At 38.2% G+C, this 16516-nt stretch overlaps 1 protein-coding gene across 1 annotated transcript; it reads right to left on the bottom strand.

The window, feature by feature from the left end:
* Nucleotides 1-9384: 9384 nt before the first annotated feature.
* LOC104881386 (uncharacterized) lies at nt 9385-14267 on the bottom strand. The gene is made up of 2 exons (XM_010661497.3): nt 13900-14267; nt 9385-13364 (listed from the first exon to the last, which is right to left on the bottom strand). Exon 2 carries the CDS (start codon nt 13362-13364, stop codon nt 11550-11552), a length of 1815 nt encoding a protein of 604 aa, XP_010659799.1. The 5' UTR covers nt 13900-14267; the 3' UTR covers nt 9385-11549.
* Between the last annotated feature and the right edge of the window lie 2249 nt (nt 14268-16516).

The following is a 16516-nucleotide window of genomic DNA, read 5'->3' as shown; positions in this document are numbered from 1 at the left end:
CGTGGGCTCGAGGTACAACTATGTTGAATTGTATTAATAGGAAGAGTCTCTAGCAGACCAATCCCATTATTTTGGTGAAGACTTAGTATCAAGAGAACATTATTGCTTCCAACTGTAGTTCAGAAAACTCGTTTTTGACACATTAAGATGAAACGCCTTGAACGCTTGGAGCACAGGTAGATGGATTTGAACATTTCATATTCGAATCAATGGGCTTATTCAGAGCCGTTGTTTGTTTCTAGTTTGACATTCATAGCCATTATGTCTCTTTTTCAGTTTGGTGTTCAGAGTTGTATCTTCATTTTGGTGTTCGGAGCCACCATCCTTTTTTTAGTTCGACATTCATAGCCGTCATACATATTTTTTTCAGTTTAGCGTTCAGAGCCACAATCCCTTTTTAGTTTGGCATTCAGAGCCACCTTCTCTTTTCCGATTTGACGTTCAGAGTCGTTGTTTCATTTTAGCGTTCAGAGCCATTGTTTGTTTCTAGTTCAACATTTGTAGCCATCATACCTTTTTTCGGTTTGGCATTCAGAGCCATTGTTTGTCTTTAGTTTGACTTGTTGAGCCATTTTCCGTTTGGCGTTTAGAGCTGTTGTTCATCCTCAATTTGGCGTTCAGAACCACAATTTCATTTTGACATCTAGAGCCATTTTTCGTTTGGCGTTCAAATCCAATGTTCATCCTTAGTTTCGCGTTCAGAGCCATTGTTCATTCTCAATTTGGCATTCAGAGCCGCGTCTTCAGTTCGACATTCAAAGCCACCATCCCCTGTTTAGTTCGACATTCAGAGTCGTCATGTCTTTCTTCATGAGAAAACAAAGGTTATGCTTAAATAAGAAAAACACCTAAAAGAGGGAGGAGAGTGAATTGGGTTTTTAAAATCTTTTCAATCACAACAAATTTAAACACAATATAAGCAAAATAAAGAGATAGAGTTAGAGAATTCAAACTCGAGTTTTATAGTGGTTCAGCACTTCCTTGCTTACGTCTACTCTCCTCAATCTCCTAATCGAGTGGGGGTTCCACTAACTTGAAGCTTCAACCAAGCTTCCAATCTTCTTATACTTGGATTCTGATTCCAATGGGCTCTTACACAATCTTTTCAAGATTCGAACCTCTTGAAGGCTTTAACACTCAGATTTTTACAAGAAAAAAATCCCTCAACCTAGCTTAAGGATAGCTCAAATACAAGACAAAGCTAGGATGATACACAAGAATGCACTAAAGGATATGCAAGTGATGATTTAATGCACTATGAAATAAATGAGAGCTTTTTGATCAAGAACAGGTAGGTAGACTATTGAAAGCAAGTGTTTTCTTATCAATAAATGAAGTGGAACTCTCAATTTATAGGTTTCTAAGCTCGGGAGTCAAAAACAGCAAAAGGCAACCTCGTCCGATTGAGTTAGGGGTTGACCGGTTTACTAGTCGTTGGAGTATTTAATGCTTGATAGGTTACCATTGCCTCGATCGAACTTCAATCAGGAAGAGAAGGCCACTAGGAGAGAGAGAAAGTTTTTGGCATCCCTCGATCGGTCCTCGATCGGACGAGGTCAATCGGTCGACCGGTTCCTCAACCGGTTGAGATGGTTGGCCATAGCCTCTACCGGTTGAGCCTTTTTAGCCCTGAAAACCTATTTTTTCAATTCCTTTCTGTTAGGAATTTGAGGCTAATCCAAATTATGGTAATCACCCTAGAGGGAAGGAGGGGGGGGGGGGGGGGGGTGGGTAAATAGGGTGATGGTCTCTTTTTCACAAATTTAAACTATGCAAAAATAAGAGACAATTATATGTAAATATATAATAAACAAAATAAACACAATTGCATATAATTTAAAAGAGTTAGGGAAGAGAGAGTGCAAACACGAGAGTTTATAGTGGTTCGACACTTCGTTACCTACGTCCACTCTCCTCAACCTCCTAACCGAGTGAGGGTTCCACTATCTTGAAGCTTCAACCAAGCTTCCAATCTCTTTACAATTGGATTATGGTTCCAATTCACCCTCTTGGACTTTTGGCTCCAAGCACCCTTTACACTTCTTCAAGAGATATCTCTCTCTTGAACAACTTCTCAAGTGATACCCTTCACTTGAGAAAATTCCTTACAAAGATATACAAATAATGATCTCTCAAAATCCTAGTAATAGAACTTTAGGTTCAAAGATACAAGAAAAATTAGGATTGAATGGTGCACTAAAGATATGCAAGTTTTGGAATAATGGTGCACTCAAAAATACTCTTCCAAGGCTCAAATATAATCAAGAAAGATTTGGAAAGGTTTAGCTTATGAAACAATGAAGTTTGGAGCCTTTTTATAGAAGAAAAAAGTCATACTAGCCGTTGGGGGTTCGACCGGTCGAGCTAGGGGTCGACCGGTTGACTAGCCGTTAGGAAAAGTGACCGTTGGGCCTTAACCGGACCTCAACTGGTTGAGGTTCAACCTTGACCGGGAAGAGAAGGCCACCGGGGGAGAGAGAAACTTTTTGGCCTCCTTCAACCGGTCCTCGACAGGACGAGCACAACTGGTCGACCGGTTGAATCGGTTGAGCCATTTTTTGGCTCAACACCCAACCTTTAACAACTTAAAACCTTTTAACACAAGTTTGAAAATCATTTAACACAAAGTTTTAATTGAAAACATGAAATCGTCCAATTCTTAAGATTTTTAAAACAATATTACTCTTGGATGATTTTGGTGCATAAATGAAGAATGAAATGCATGAAAGTCCTAGTGCACCAACAATCTTACAAAAAGATCTTAAGAAGCTTTGGTCTTGAAAAACTCTTCTCTTTGAGGTGGTCTTCTTCTTCATGATTTCTCCTTGGCTTGATTTGTCTTTGGATTGCCACTTTGGAAGTCGTCTTGCCTAATCACACTTGAAATATGATCATTAGTTCTAAACCTTGTTTTGTTATCATTAAAATCAAGATTAACCAAACCTTGGTTTCACACTTTCTTTTCTAACACTTAGGTAAGGTCTTTAGGAGAATTATTAAGCTAATTATAAAACATTTGACCTAAGGTATATTAGTTAAAAACTCGGAATGAAATCGAAGTTTTAAAAAATAAACCAAGTTTTCTAAGTTGCAATAAACATGTGAAAATCCTAAGTGCACTCATGTATTCATCTTACATTAGTTTTCTATGATCACAAGTCTTCCAAGCGTCTCGATCTTGTAGCCATTTGGTCATTTGATGCATTTTCGAGTTTATGCCTAAGATTCTTAATCATTAAACCAATTAGTCACTTAACCATGGATTGTTATCATCAAAACCCGATTAGGAGAACTCTTGGGCTAACAATCTCCCCATTTTTTATGATGACAAACCTTGGTTATCTAGGAGAGAAAAAAATCTCCCCCTCAAACCAATCATGGATCAATCAAACAATTTTTAATAGGAAACAATGTAAAACACGAAAATTTAAATAGGAAGCAATGGATCATGAAAATATCATATTATATATATATGGTAACCTCACATGTACACAAAAACTTATGCTAAATAAGATAGATATGACAATGATGACAACGACATGCATGAGAGTCTCCTAGATCCTATATATTTCTCTCCCTTTGGGAACCTAAAAAAGAAATTGAGGGGGAACTCTAGATAATCTCAAGGCTGAGGGGGTGGAGGAGGAAACACAGAGCGGAGGTAAGCCATCATCTCTTCATGCTGACTCGCCTAGCGACTCTCAATGCGATCAATACTCTACTGGAGATGCTCGAATATAGCCTACTACTGATCCATACGCTCCTCTATGCGCTCAAATCGAGAAGTAAAGCCAGTCTGATACTGATCTATGTGCTCCTCCATAGAGTAGAAAGAAGTGTCATGGACTAAAGCAAGCTCCTCCATACGAGTCCCAAGGGAGCTGATCTGAGCTGAGACATCCATCCAAGGCGCATGATCAGGAGTGTGAGGTGCCTGAGATGGTAGCTCTATGTGAAAAAGCTCGGTAAATGATGGTTGAGATGATGGTCTTGCTGTGTAAGACGACTCAGTCATCATAGGCTCGGAGAAAGTGGCCTCAACATGAATACCCTCTGATTGAGGTGGAGGCAGAATGTCAAGCTCGGGTCTTCTCCACTTAAAATCCCTCTGAGGGTCTAACCCATCCTCCATCTCTCTGATCTCGGCCTCCTTCTTTGCTCCGGGATGCATCTGTCCCTGATCCCGAGCCTGTCGCTCAGCTCTCCTAATCCAGGAGTCATCGGGTGCCTCCTCGAACTTCATTCGCCCCAAGGACTACTCATCGTACGGGTCATAGCTAGTGGGGACCTCGAAGTTCGTCTCTCTGCTCAAGTCGACCCCGACATCCTTGAATACTCGGGTAAGGAAACGGTCGTAGGGGAGTACTCGGGTCGTGCTCTCAACGCAGGATATCATATGCATCATCTTCAGATATCCTATGTGAATCCGTCTCCCAATGAGAATCGAGTCCATAATGAATGCCTCAAGGTAGGAGACCTTGTCTCGATGTCCTCCTCGTGGCAATAAGATGGAGCAGATCATGTGATGAAGGACTCGGTTGGGCACGGTCAGGTTGTGTGCCGATGGTTTGCCCATTCCCTAGGCATCTGTGAGTCCGCACAACCTCTGAACAACCTCTTTAGGCTCGAATCTCGGCACAATGGGCCACGCCTTGGCCTCATACACTCGGAGTCCAACTAAAGGAATGTCGAGAATGTGGCAGATACTCTCCGAGCTCAATTTGATCTCAACTCCTCTAACTGTGGACATAACCGATCCTCCAAGCCCATAGGTCACCCGGGAATAAAAAGCCCACACCAGAGTCGGGAAGATCGGCTAAGAAATCGTCACTACTGGTAGCCATCCCATCCTACTGAAGAGTCCCTCAAACTCGAAGTGCTGAAGTTGGGAGAAATTGATACTTCTCCCTAGGACGACTTTCCTCTGAGCGAACTTTTGCTTGTATCGTTGATAGTCTTCGACGGAACTGAAGAGACCCGTGTCATACCTAGCCTTTCGACGAGTTTCCGTCTGCTCAAGCTGAGATGGCTCAGCAGGGTGCTTGCCCTGAACCCTGGAGGTGCCCGTCTCTTGCCTAGGAGCCATCCAAGGGACGGAATAGGGAGAAGAAGAGTCCAAAAGGAGAATGAAATCAAACAAGAGAGAGCAAACACCAACCCAAAGCCCTAGGCGCATGGAGATGAAGCTGAACCAAGCTTGAGGCGCACGGTATAGAGAGAAAACACTCCTAAGACTGAAAACTCTAGGTTTCAGATTGAAACCCTAGCCTCAAATGTGTCCCAAAATCCACTCCAAAGCCTTCAATTGGTCCAAGAATCAACCTAAAATAGTCTTTGGAAGCAAGTAGGTGAAGAGTTTTCAAAGAGAGGGGGAGAATAGTGAGAGAAATAACGTGCGGGGGCCTCTTTAAATTCCCAACCTCAACGAACCGGTCGATAAGTTCCTCAATCGGTCGACCGCTTGGTCAACAGTCAAGGATCCAAATTTTTTGCATTTTCTTGTCTTGTGATCCTCCCCCTGCCATTTTTAGTTGAAATCCCCAATTTTTTTATGTCCAATGCCAAGGGAATTTTGATTTTTGGTCAAAATTTGACATTTTTCCTAAGATTATTTCTATATGATGCATATGATATGAAATTTCACGCAATCATAAGGTATATTCAATTAAGAATTCATCAAGCAATCATTTGATCATAAAGAAATCACCCCTAGTTGTCTTCTAATATCAACAAATTGCTTTCACTTAGAGGTTTTGTAAAAGTATCGGCAAGTTGATCTTTTATGCTTACAAATTCAAGTGTAATGTCACCTTTTTGTGCATGGTCTCTAAGAAAATGATGTCTAATCTCTATATGCTTAGTCCTAGAGTGTTGCACCAGATTTTTTGAAATGTTTATGGCACTAGTGTTATCATATTTAATAGGAACATGCTCAAAAATCAAATTGAAATCACTAAGTGTTTGTTTCATCCAAAAGATTTGTGCACAACATAAATCGGCTGCTATGTATTCGGTTTTCGCCTTAGACAAAGCTACCAAATTTTGCTTCTTACTATGCCATGAAACAAGTGAGTGTCCTAGGAAATGACAAGTGTCACTAGTGCTTCTCCTTTTAACTTTACAATCGGCAAAGTCAGCATCCGAGAATCCAATTAATTCAAAGTTATCACACTTAGGATACCATAAGCCTATGTCCATTGTCCCTTTTAAATATCTAAGAAGTTTTACGGCACTTAAATGAGATTCTTTAGGACAAGATTGAAATCTAGCACACAAGCATACCCTGTACATGATATCGGGTCTACTAACGGTCAAATATAGCAAAGAACCTATCACGCCTCTATACATAGTTGAGTTGACGGACTTACCTTTCTCATCCATGTCAAGTTTGATGGATGAACTCATTGGAGTCTTCATTGTTTTGGCTTTCTCCATATTGAACCTTTTGAGGAGATCTCTTATATACTTTGCTTGATTGATGAAGGTTCCTTCCTTTAGTTGCTTGATTTGAAGTCCAAGGAAGAAGTTAAGTTCTCCCATCATGCTTATTTCAAACTCGCTATGCATGCATTTAGAAAATTCTTCACAAAGAGGGACATTAGTAGCTCCAAAAATGATATCATCAACGTATATTTTCACTAAGAGCATGTCATTTTCTTTGGTTTTTATGAAAAGAGTTGTGTCATTTTTTCCCATTTTAAAACCATTTTTCAAAAGAAATTTACTCAATCTTTCATACCATGCTCTAGGTGCTTGTTTCAAACCATAAAGTGCATTTTTAAGTTTAAAAACATGATTAGGAAGGTTAAAATTTTGAAAACCGGGTGGTTGTTCAACATATAGTTCTTCATTTATAAAGTCATTTAAGAAAGCACTTTTCACATCCATTTGATATAAAACAAAGTCTTTAAAACATGCAAAGACAAGTAGCATCCTAATGACTTCCAATCTAGCTATGGTTTCTTCATAATCTATCCCTTCTTCTTGATTAAAACCTTGGGCTACCAATCTTGCTTTATTCCTTATAATTATGCCATTTTCATCCATTTTATTTCTAAAGACCTATCTAGTTCCAATAACACTTTGATTTTGAGGTCTTGGCACTAATTCCCATACTTCACTTCTTTCAAATTGGTTTAACTCTTCTTGCATAGCAATCATCCAATTTTCGTCAACTAGAACATCTTTTATATTTTTAGGTTCAATTTGAGAGATAAAAACAAGATTATTGTAAATATTTCCAAGAGATGATCTAGTTCTTACCCCACTAGATGGATTATCTATAATTTGATCTTGTGGGTGGTTTATAACAAACTTTTAATCTTTAGGGAGGTCTTAGCTTGATTCACCTTGCACTTGTTGAGGGGGAGGTAGTGCCAAAGGTGATTCTTCTTTCTTGGGATCCTCTACAATTTCTTCTTGTTGCATTCTATCTTCAATTTATAATTTTCCCATGGAGGTCTCCAAGCCTAAATCATCATCAAAGCTCTCTCTTTCTTTGAAAGAATTGTTAGATTCATAAAAAATAACATGGATGGACTCCTCAACAACCATGGTTCTTTTGTTAAAAACTCTAAAGGCTTTACTTAAAGTTGAGTAACCAAGAAAAATTCCAACATCCGATTTTGCATCAAATTTTCCAAGATTGTCTTTGGTGTTTAATATAAAGAATTTGCATCCAAATACTTTGAAATGGCTAATGTTGGGTTTCTTGTTTTTCCAAAGCTCATAGGGAGTTTTCTTAAGAATAAGCCTTAAGAAAATTCTATTTAAAACATAACAAGAAGTGTTAACCGCTTCGGCCCAAAAGTATTTTGGTAAATTGTTTTCATTTAGCATGGTTCTATCCATTTCTTGAAGAGTTCTATTTTTCCTTTCAATTACCCCATTTTGTTGAGGAGTTTTAGGAGCCGAAAAATTGTGGTTAATACTATGCTCATTGAAATAGTCTTCAAAATCATTATTTTCAAATTCTCTCTCATGATCACTTCTTATACAAGTAATTGTAAAACCTTTTTCATTTTGAACTTTGTTGCAAAATTTTGAAAACTCATAAAAGGCTTCATTCTTTTGACTTAAAAATAAGACCCAAGTGTATCTAGAGAAGTCATCCACAATAACAAAAACATAAGATTTTCCTCCAAGGCTTGGTGTCCTAGAGGAACCAAATAAATCCATATGCAACAATTCAAGATGCCTAGTTGTTGAAATGAAATTTTTATTTTTAAAAGAGTTTTTGATTTGCTTTCCCATTTGACAAGCTTCACAAACTTTGTTTTTTTGAAAATTTATTTTGGGAAGGCTGACCGAAATTTCTCTATTGTACCAAAATACTTAGCCTTTTTACGTAGTAACTCTGGTCAAGAAAAACTAGAGAAAGAGTCACTACGGCTTTTGTAGTATTCCGGGTATCGTTCTCAAGGACTGGCTTATGAAAATTGTCAATACTAGAATAAATGAATTGTTTTTGTTTAAATCCTTAAGTGAAAAACAATATGTGAATAATGTGAAACTAAGTAAAATAAATTGGATTAATAAGAGAAAATGAATATCGATTTTAAATTCAATTGATTCAAGTTTGGGGTTTTCCACAATCCAACCTAGGGTATAGAAATTATAGAAAACAAGGGTATTTTAAGTAATATGATCTTAGGGTTTTGGGATCCTTGGCCACTCGCGATCAAGTTGGGTTCTATAACTCAAAATTGCATCCGAAACCTAATTTTTCCTTTTTCAAACAGATTCCTAAAACCATCAAATGAATGAGATTGATTATCAATTTAAGATTTGGCTTTTTAACCCTTCCTACTCCTTGTAGCTTTGTTTAGGGGCAAATAACGGTAGGGAAAACGAGGATAACTAATGATCAAGAATTACCAAGAATCACTAGTATCAAGTAATAACCTATCGTATCATTCCCTAAACGAACTCACAAGGATAGGATAAAAAATATAATAAATTGTCACCGAACCAATAATTAATCTCATTGTTATAGTAATTTACCCATTGTCCCTATAGGTTTCCTAGCCCTTAGGTTTTCATGCTTCAAGCCCCAAGTTGGCTCTTAGCCTCTCATGGGGGTGATGTCACATTCACAATCCATAGTAGGGTAGAAATCCATAATTTGAATCAAAATAAACTAAAAACAATATATTCAATAAAGAAGAAAAAGAAAACAAACCAAAGTTCTCGTCTTTTTCCTCCTTCAATGTCAAAAACTCCAGAAAAAAAATCCAAGATCCAAGATCCCCAAAACCTAGAATTGAGAGAGTTTATATAATATCCTCACTTACCTAACATGTGGCACACTCTCATTGGCCACTTATTACAAAATAATTTCCTAAAAATGATTAAAAAATAATAAAATTGTAATTCCTAGTCATGTGGGGTCCACCTAGGGCGGATGGAGTGCTTTAGATGCAATTCCCGAGGTAGAGGAGGCGGAACATCAAAGTGGCAGTGGGTGAATTCGGAATTGGTGTCATTTCGAAGTGGATTTCGAATTCATAAGTTGAATTTCGAAATCATAAGTTGAATTTCGAAATCATTTCGAAATGACCCTCCAACTTGGTGCAGTTGTCTTCAAATGGCCATAACTTCTTCATTTCAGCTCCGATTTGCAAACCGTTTGAAGTGTTGGACTCCTGACTTCCCGAGCTTCGAAACGATATATAGTATGTATATAATGGACTCCAGAAAGTGCTCCAAATTTGTCCTCAAAGTCAAAGTATATAATGCCATCAGATTTTTGAGTTCTAAATTTCCATGCAACTAAATATTGCTTCATGCCTCATTTCCCATTCTTTCTTGCCTTCTTTCTTACTCCATAATGGTCATTTATCATCCTCCAACCTCATGATATCCTTGTTGTGCCTTTCCTTGCATTCGATGAATCTTGACTCACTTATTTCCTCATTTAGCCCTTTCTTGATCTTTCAAAATCTAAAGTCATTCAATTTGCACAATTTTCTTCCCTTGAACCTGAGATAAATCTCCAAAGTATAGATTAAACCCATGGCTAGGGCCTTAGCATTGATTTAGGTCAAGTTGGGTGATTTGAATGTCCTTTGGTGCACAAATCATATCGAATATGTGCCATTAGAGCACATATTTTGGCTCCAATCATCCCCCTCAACCTAAACTTTGCTAGTCCCTAGCAAATGAAAAGAATAAAGAAGAATGAAAAATATGTAATGAGATTCATGAAATCATATTAACTCAACATAACATGTTTCACACACAAGATACCCGAGTCGACAAATTTCCTAGAATTGAGCAAGATGACACAAGATATGCAATTTCTTAGTTTTCTCACCTTATCTTCGTATACATAAATGTGCATCCATGTTTAGCATTCCTCTTAGTGTCTCTTGATTTTCCCTTGATTGGTTCTTTCCACCTAAACCTCATGTGCTTAATTTTGGTGTCCCCTCATAGTATTTTTCTTAAGACTTTTTCTTAAACTCAAATTTCATCATTCTTGAAGTTAAAGAGGAGGAAAATTTATTTTGATTTTTCTTTCTTAGTTTAGGAAATCTCCTTCTATATGGCTTAATAGGGATCCACCGGCAACTCCCGAGTTTTCACCCAAGGTACCAGGTATTGAGGACCTTTATAGGCCACTTACCCCTCAGGTATCACCCCAGCTCAAGGTAGAACAAGGTCGAATTTCCCAAACATTTTTTTTTTTTTTTCATTTTTCATTTATCTTTTTTTTTTTTTTTTTTTTTTGTAAACTGAGTTTAGCTTATGTAGCGAGCAAGATACCGATGACTCCTAACCAGTTGGTTTTGGGCACCAGGGCTTGAAGACACAAGGCCATTACCCCCTCAGATAATTGCTCAAGCTTAAATCAGTCATTTTCAATTTTTTTTTTTTTTTTTTTTTTTCATTTCCTCATTTTATTGCTTAAGAACAACTCTTTTTAAGCTAAAGAAATTATCTTAATCAAGATACCATAAGGGTACACGTGCTTTGTGTGTGCTTTGAGTCTTAAATAGAAAATAACCATCAAAGAAAAATTGAAGGTATTCCAAGAATTCAACCTAACTATTTTTGCACTTAAAGGTATATAAAGATAAGGTAAGTGAACTAATACTCTTGCTCTAACTGCATTTTTTTCTCAAATTCTAAAGAAATAATACTACTTAAAGCATTCTCATGCCAAATAAACCATGAGTTACCAAGGCAAATCAAGAATCTCATTAGCTAACCAAAGATGACATGCAAACTTTTGAAAAAAATTAGGGCTAATAGGCTAATAAGCCTTCCCCCCTCAACCTAAATTACACATTGTCCCCAATGTGTAGAATAATAGGTCAAAAGAAAGGAAAAAGGAAGATATTACCTTAATATCATCGAATGAGAAGTTTGTTATGAGGACTTCATATAAACTAGTCTTGCACAAAAGCAACAAGATGAGTAGCAAAAGTATGCATAGAGAAACATAAGTGGTGAGAATCTAAAAGAGAGTATAAGAGTATCAACATGCTCCAAAAATACCATAGTGTATACAACCATATCGAATAAGGTAGATATAGAAATGATCATCAGGCGCCAATGATAGGAGTGACAACATCAGCTATCTCCTCTAGCATAGGTGTAGTAACCTGATCAATAATCTCCACGATAGGTGTAATGGCCTTGCCAAGATCCCGTGCCATAGGGGGGTCATCCCGAATAATGATGTCCATACCAGTGTCAGTCGCACGAATGAAGATCTCACCATCAACCTGTCCTGCAACACCTGATGTCTGTAAAATAGGCATGGTCTCATGGGCTACTGTCGGTGCTCTAGTGTTAGAGCCAGAACCAATCACCTCTGTGCCGCCATCAACCTCTAGGCTAGTATCAGCTGGTGTAACAAAATCTCCTCTCTGTCTAGATGGAATAACCAAGGAAGTGAGCTGCTGTACAGAAAAAGTGAGGTCATCCATCCGAGTCTCCAGCTTACTTAGGCGAGCATCAATGCGGGAATCCATAGACACAAATAACTCCTGAAGTGTGTCTAGACGAGCCATGATCGATAAGGTACTCGAGGTAGCATCAACAACCTGAGGCTGTGAAGGTCTAGGAAGATCAGAGACTGGTACTGCTGGTGTAGAAATAGGAACAGTATGCTCGGGGGCACCCGAAAGAGGTGGTGGAAGAGAAATAGGAAGCACTGGTAAGCTCGTATCAAAAGTAGGCGCAGACGGGAGCGGGCTCTCTATAGTAGGTGGGAGTGGAACAACGTGCAAATCTCTCTTTCGTCTAGTGCCATGGGTAGTCAGTTGTGACCCGGAATGAATCACCCGAACCCACTGATCAATAACATAAGTGTGAGAAGCCATACGACGATCAGACTCGGGTAACTGGTGTCCACGACGGAGCAAGTAGTATGAGAGCAACTGAGGCAAAGGAATGAGATAGCTTTGAGCTGAAGCTAACTGTTTCTCCTTCACCTTCTGAAAAAAATAAATGATGGTATCCATGATGAGTTGAGCAGGACTCCACCACTCACCTGTGTACATGTGATATAACCCCCATAAGACTGAACCAGAGCGCTCTGTAGAGTGTCCAAATGGAAAAATATTGGTCTTAATGACCTGATCTACAAACCATAAGATCTGTGGCATCTCAAGGCGAGTGATGGCTGAACGACAACGAGTACCCTGAGGTGCTAGTATACGTGCAATCCTCGGAAAGGCTGGTCGTGACTGAGGTGCAAAGCGTGCTTCAGGAGGAGCAGATGATGGTAAACCAAAAGCTGTAGCAATGGTGTCACTGGAGATAATATCAGCTCGTCCCCTGATAGAAAAATGCAGCTCTCGATACCCCCCTCTCCAATCCTCAAGGGTAGAGAAAAACTCTCGTACACTAGCGGCATAAAAATATGGGGGAGGATCCATCAATGCGAGAAAATAGTATCGATCAAGGAGACGCATGGATTGGGCAGTGGGCTCATAAGTACTAAAAGCCTGTATGTCATAAGAGAACTCTTGACCAAACTCCCGACGAGATAGGTCCACCCTAGGGGCATCAGCACAAACTCCTAAAGATGGAGGACATGTTGGGCTCGTAGTAGGAGGAGATGTCTGTGGATGTGGAGGAGTGGTAGTAGGCTTAGTGGTTGAGCGATCAAAACGGGCCTTCGTCCTAGCCTCTACATGATTGGCTTCAGTCCTCTTAGTGGCTAGACGATCAAAACGAGCCTTTGTCCTGGCCTCTACATGCTTGGCTTGACTAGTGACATGCCTCTTGGTAGGCTCACTAATCACTACACCACTTCGACTTTGCATAAGAGGTCGGGCACGCTTTTGCCTTGGGGAATGCCTAGCCTCATTGTCATTTTGAATAACAACTTTCCTTTTATCTCTAGCCATCTGAAATAAATGTAAAAAAAAAAAAAAAAAAACAAACCAAACTTAATGAAGGGAAATAAATAAATAAATAAATAACTCATAAAGGTTAAGAAAACAATCGAAAAAAAATTAGATGTTCATGAAATCTATGGATTCATGTGAATCGGTGGTAGACCATTCCTAAAATGCGGGAAAACATGTAAGATGTCCAACAATGATGAAAACATGAATCTTTGAAGCCTTAGATATAATCTAAACAATACATAAGTTCAAATATCTCCAGAGCATATAAAACATAGATTAGACAACAATTATGCAAAACTCATGGAAAAATAAGAACTTGGCTCTCAAAGTATTCTAGGATGTTCAACAAGCACTAAGAGTCATGTAAAAAGAATCAAACATTTTCTCCAAGTATATACCAAAAATCCTAACACCCTGAATTTCCAAGAAATTTTCCAAGCAAACCAAATGGACTGTATGAAACCAAAATCAATCTTGTTGCGCTCCGCTTGGGGTTTCGGGGGTCGAGCTCGAGTATGAGTGTGATGCGTACCTGGAGTGCGACAAACCCACGACGAAACCCTAAAATCGCCGTCAATGGAAACTAGGACGACGAACAAGGGAAAAGGAGACAAGGAGGAGAGGAGATGAAGTGGTTTGGAAGTGGAACCGACCGTTTGGATGAGTTCGGAATGAGCTCGAAATAGAAATTAGGCATTTTGAATTGGATTTCGGTTAAGAAGACTCATCTCGAAATTTAACTTTTGAAATCGAAAATAGCCTGATTTCGAATTCATTAACTGATGGTAAAAAATGCCTATTTTAAAATCTGACCATTGAATTCGAAAACTATCTTATTTCGAAATGACTTACTGTAAAAAAAAATATTTCAAACACCTCATTTCGAAATGATTAAAAATCGTTTCTAAATCGGGTAAATTTCGAAGTCACCTTCTGAAATTCAACAAAATCTCAATTCTAAAGCAAAAGTTTCTATTTCGAAAAACCCATCATTTCGAATTTGCTAACTGTAGCCTCAATGCAGTGTAAGAAAAAACACATTTCGAAATCTCCTTAATGATTTCGAAAATAGTTCCATTTCGAATTGACTCACTGTTGATTCCCACTTCTATTTCGAAATAGCAACTTTGTTGGATTTCGAATTTGTCTTCATTTCGAAATAACACACTGTGAGAGCTGAAGTCCATAGTAAAGCATCAAAATTGCTCATTTCGAAATTCAAAATCCATCTCAAAATTCATTGTATTTCGAACTCATTGTTTGTGAGTTCAAAACACCTATTTTGCCATTTACTAGTGATTTCGAAATCAATCTCAATTCGAATTCACTTTCTGTTGATTTAAAATTGCAATTCCAAAACAAAAATTTGAATTCGAAAAGATCATAATATTGAAATCGCCCATTACTAGTCTCCAAAAATGTCATCTCCATTGAAGACTTCAAATTTAAAGACAAAGGAATTTAACCCTTCATCATAAAAATTTAGGATTTCTCTCCCAAGGGCTACTCAGTTTTGTATTTCATTCTTTGTATTCAAGGTTCACCAATGGTCTTAAATATAGATCAACATACCTGTAGGAGCCTTGCAACCTTGAACACATGTGAGGCTTACCTTTTCACTCCCTTGAAGTTTGCATTTACCTATATCACTCGGATGTTTGCAAGCTAAGTTGCTACAACTCATAAACTCATTAGTAAGTTAAAACAACTAAAAAAAAATAAAAAAATAAAAAAAAAAAATAAAATAAAAATAAAAAATAAAAAAAAAATAAAAAAAAAAATGCTAACCATATTGCTAATGACTAATTGAAAATGCAAAACTAAATAAAGGAAAATAAATAATAAAAAAAAATAAAAAAAATAAAAAAAATAAAAGTTTACCTACTGGATTTTCAGAAAATGCTTCAACCCTTTTGAACATCCCCATCAAGAAAATGGAGATTCTCCTCTTGTGTCTCAAATCTTTCAATGAAATGCTTCAGGCGCTGACCATTAACTTTGAATTCATTACTTGTCCTCGGATTTTGAATGGTCACGGTGCCATAAGGGAAGACTTCCTTTACCACATAAGGGCCATTCCACCTTGACCTAAGCTTTCCTGGAAAAATGTGAAGCTTGGAGTCGTACAACAACACCTTTTCACCTTGCTTGAACTCCCTTCGTAAAATAAGCTTGTCATGGTAGAATTTGTGTTTTTCCCTTGCATTACGTAGGCATTCATAACTCTCATTTCGATATGCCTCAAGTTCATTCAAATCATATTTCCTTTTAGCTCCAGCTTGATCCGAATCAAAGTTCATCTTCTTTATAGCCCAATATGCACGATGTTCGAGTTCTACAGGCAAGTGACATGCTTTACCATAAACAATTCGGTACGGTGACATGCCAAGGACAGTCTTATAGGCTGTCCTATATGCCCAAAGTGCATCACTCAACTTGGTAGACCAATCTTTTCTTGTAATATTGACTACTTTGGTGAGGATTCTCTTAATTTCCCGATTTGCTAGCTCAGCTTGCCCATTCGTTTGAGGGTGATATGGGGTGGACACTTTATGCCTCACTCCATATTTCTGCAAAAGAGTGGAAAAAGGCTTATTACAAAAGTGTGAACCTCCATCACTAATGATTGCTCTCGGAATGCCAAACCTAGAGAAAATATTCTCCTTTAAAAATTTGAGCACCACTTTGTGATCATTGCTCTTGCATGCCACTGCTTCTACCCATTTAGAGACATAATCCACTCCCACTAAAATATAGAGATTACCAAAAGAAGGAGGGAATGGTCCCATAAAGTCCAGGCCCCAACAATCAAAGACCTCAACAACACAAATATGATTTTGAGGCATTTGATACCTTGTGTTGATTTTCCCCAGTTGTTGACATTGTGGACAACTTTTGCAATGAGTGTTACAATCCTTGAACATAGTTGGCCAATAGAATCCACTCTGTAGAATTTTTGCTGAAGTCTTCCTTGAAGCAAAATGACCTCCACAAGCTCCTTCATGGCACATTCGCAATATGTCTTGTTGTTCATCCTCTGGAACACATCTCCGCATAATTTGATCCGGGCAAAACTTATACAAATATGGATCATCCCAAGCATAGTGTTTTACCCGCGAAAGAAAATACTTCTTTGTTTCCATGTTCCA

Source organism: Vitis vinifera, chromosome 14 (genome assembly GCF_030704535.1).
Source record: "Vitis vinifera cultivar Pinot Noir 40024 chromosome 14, ASM3070453v1".
Taxonomy (NCBI): Eukaryota; Viridiplantae; Streptophyta; class Magnoliopsida; order Vitales; family Vitaceae; genus Vitis; species Vitis vinifera.
This window is presented reverse-complemented; position numbering and strand designations above follow the sequence as displayed.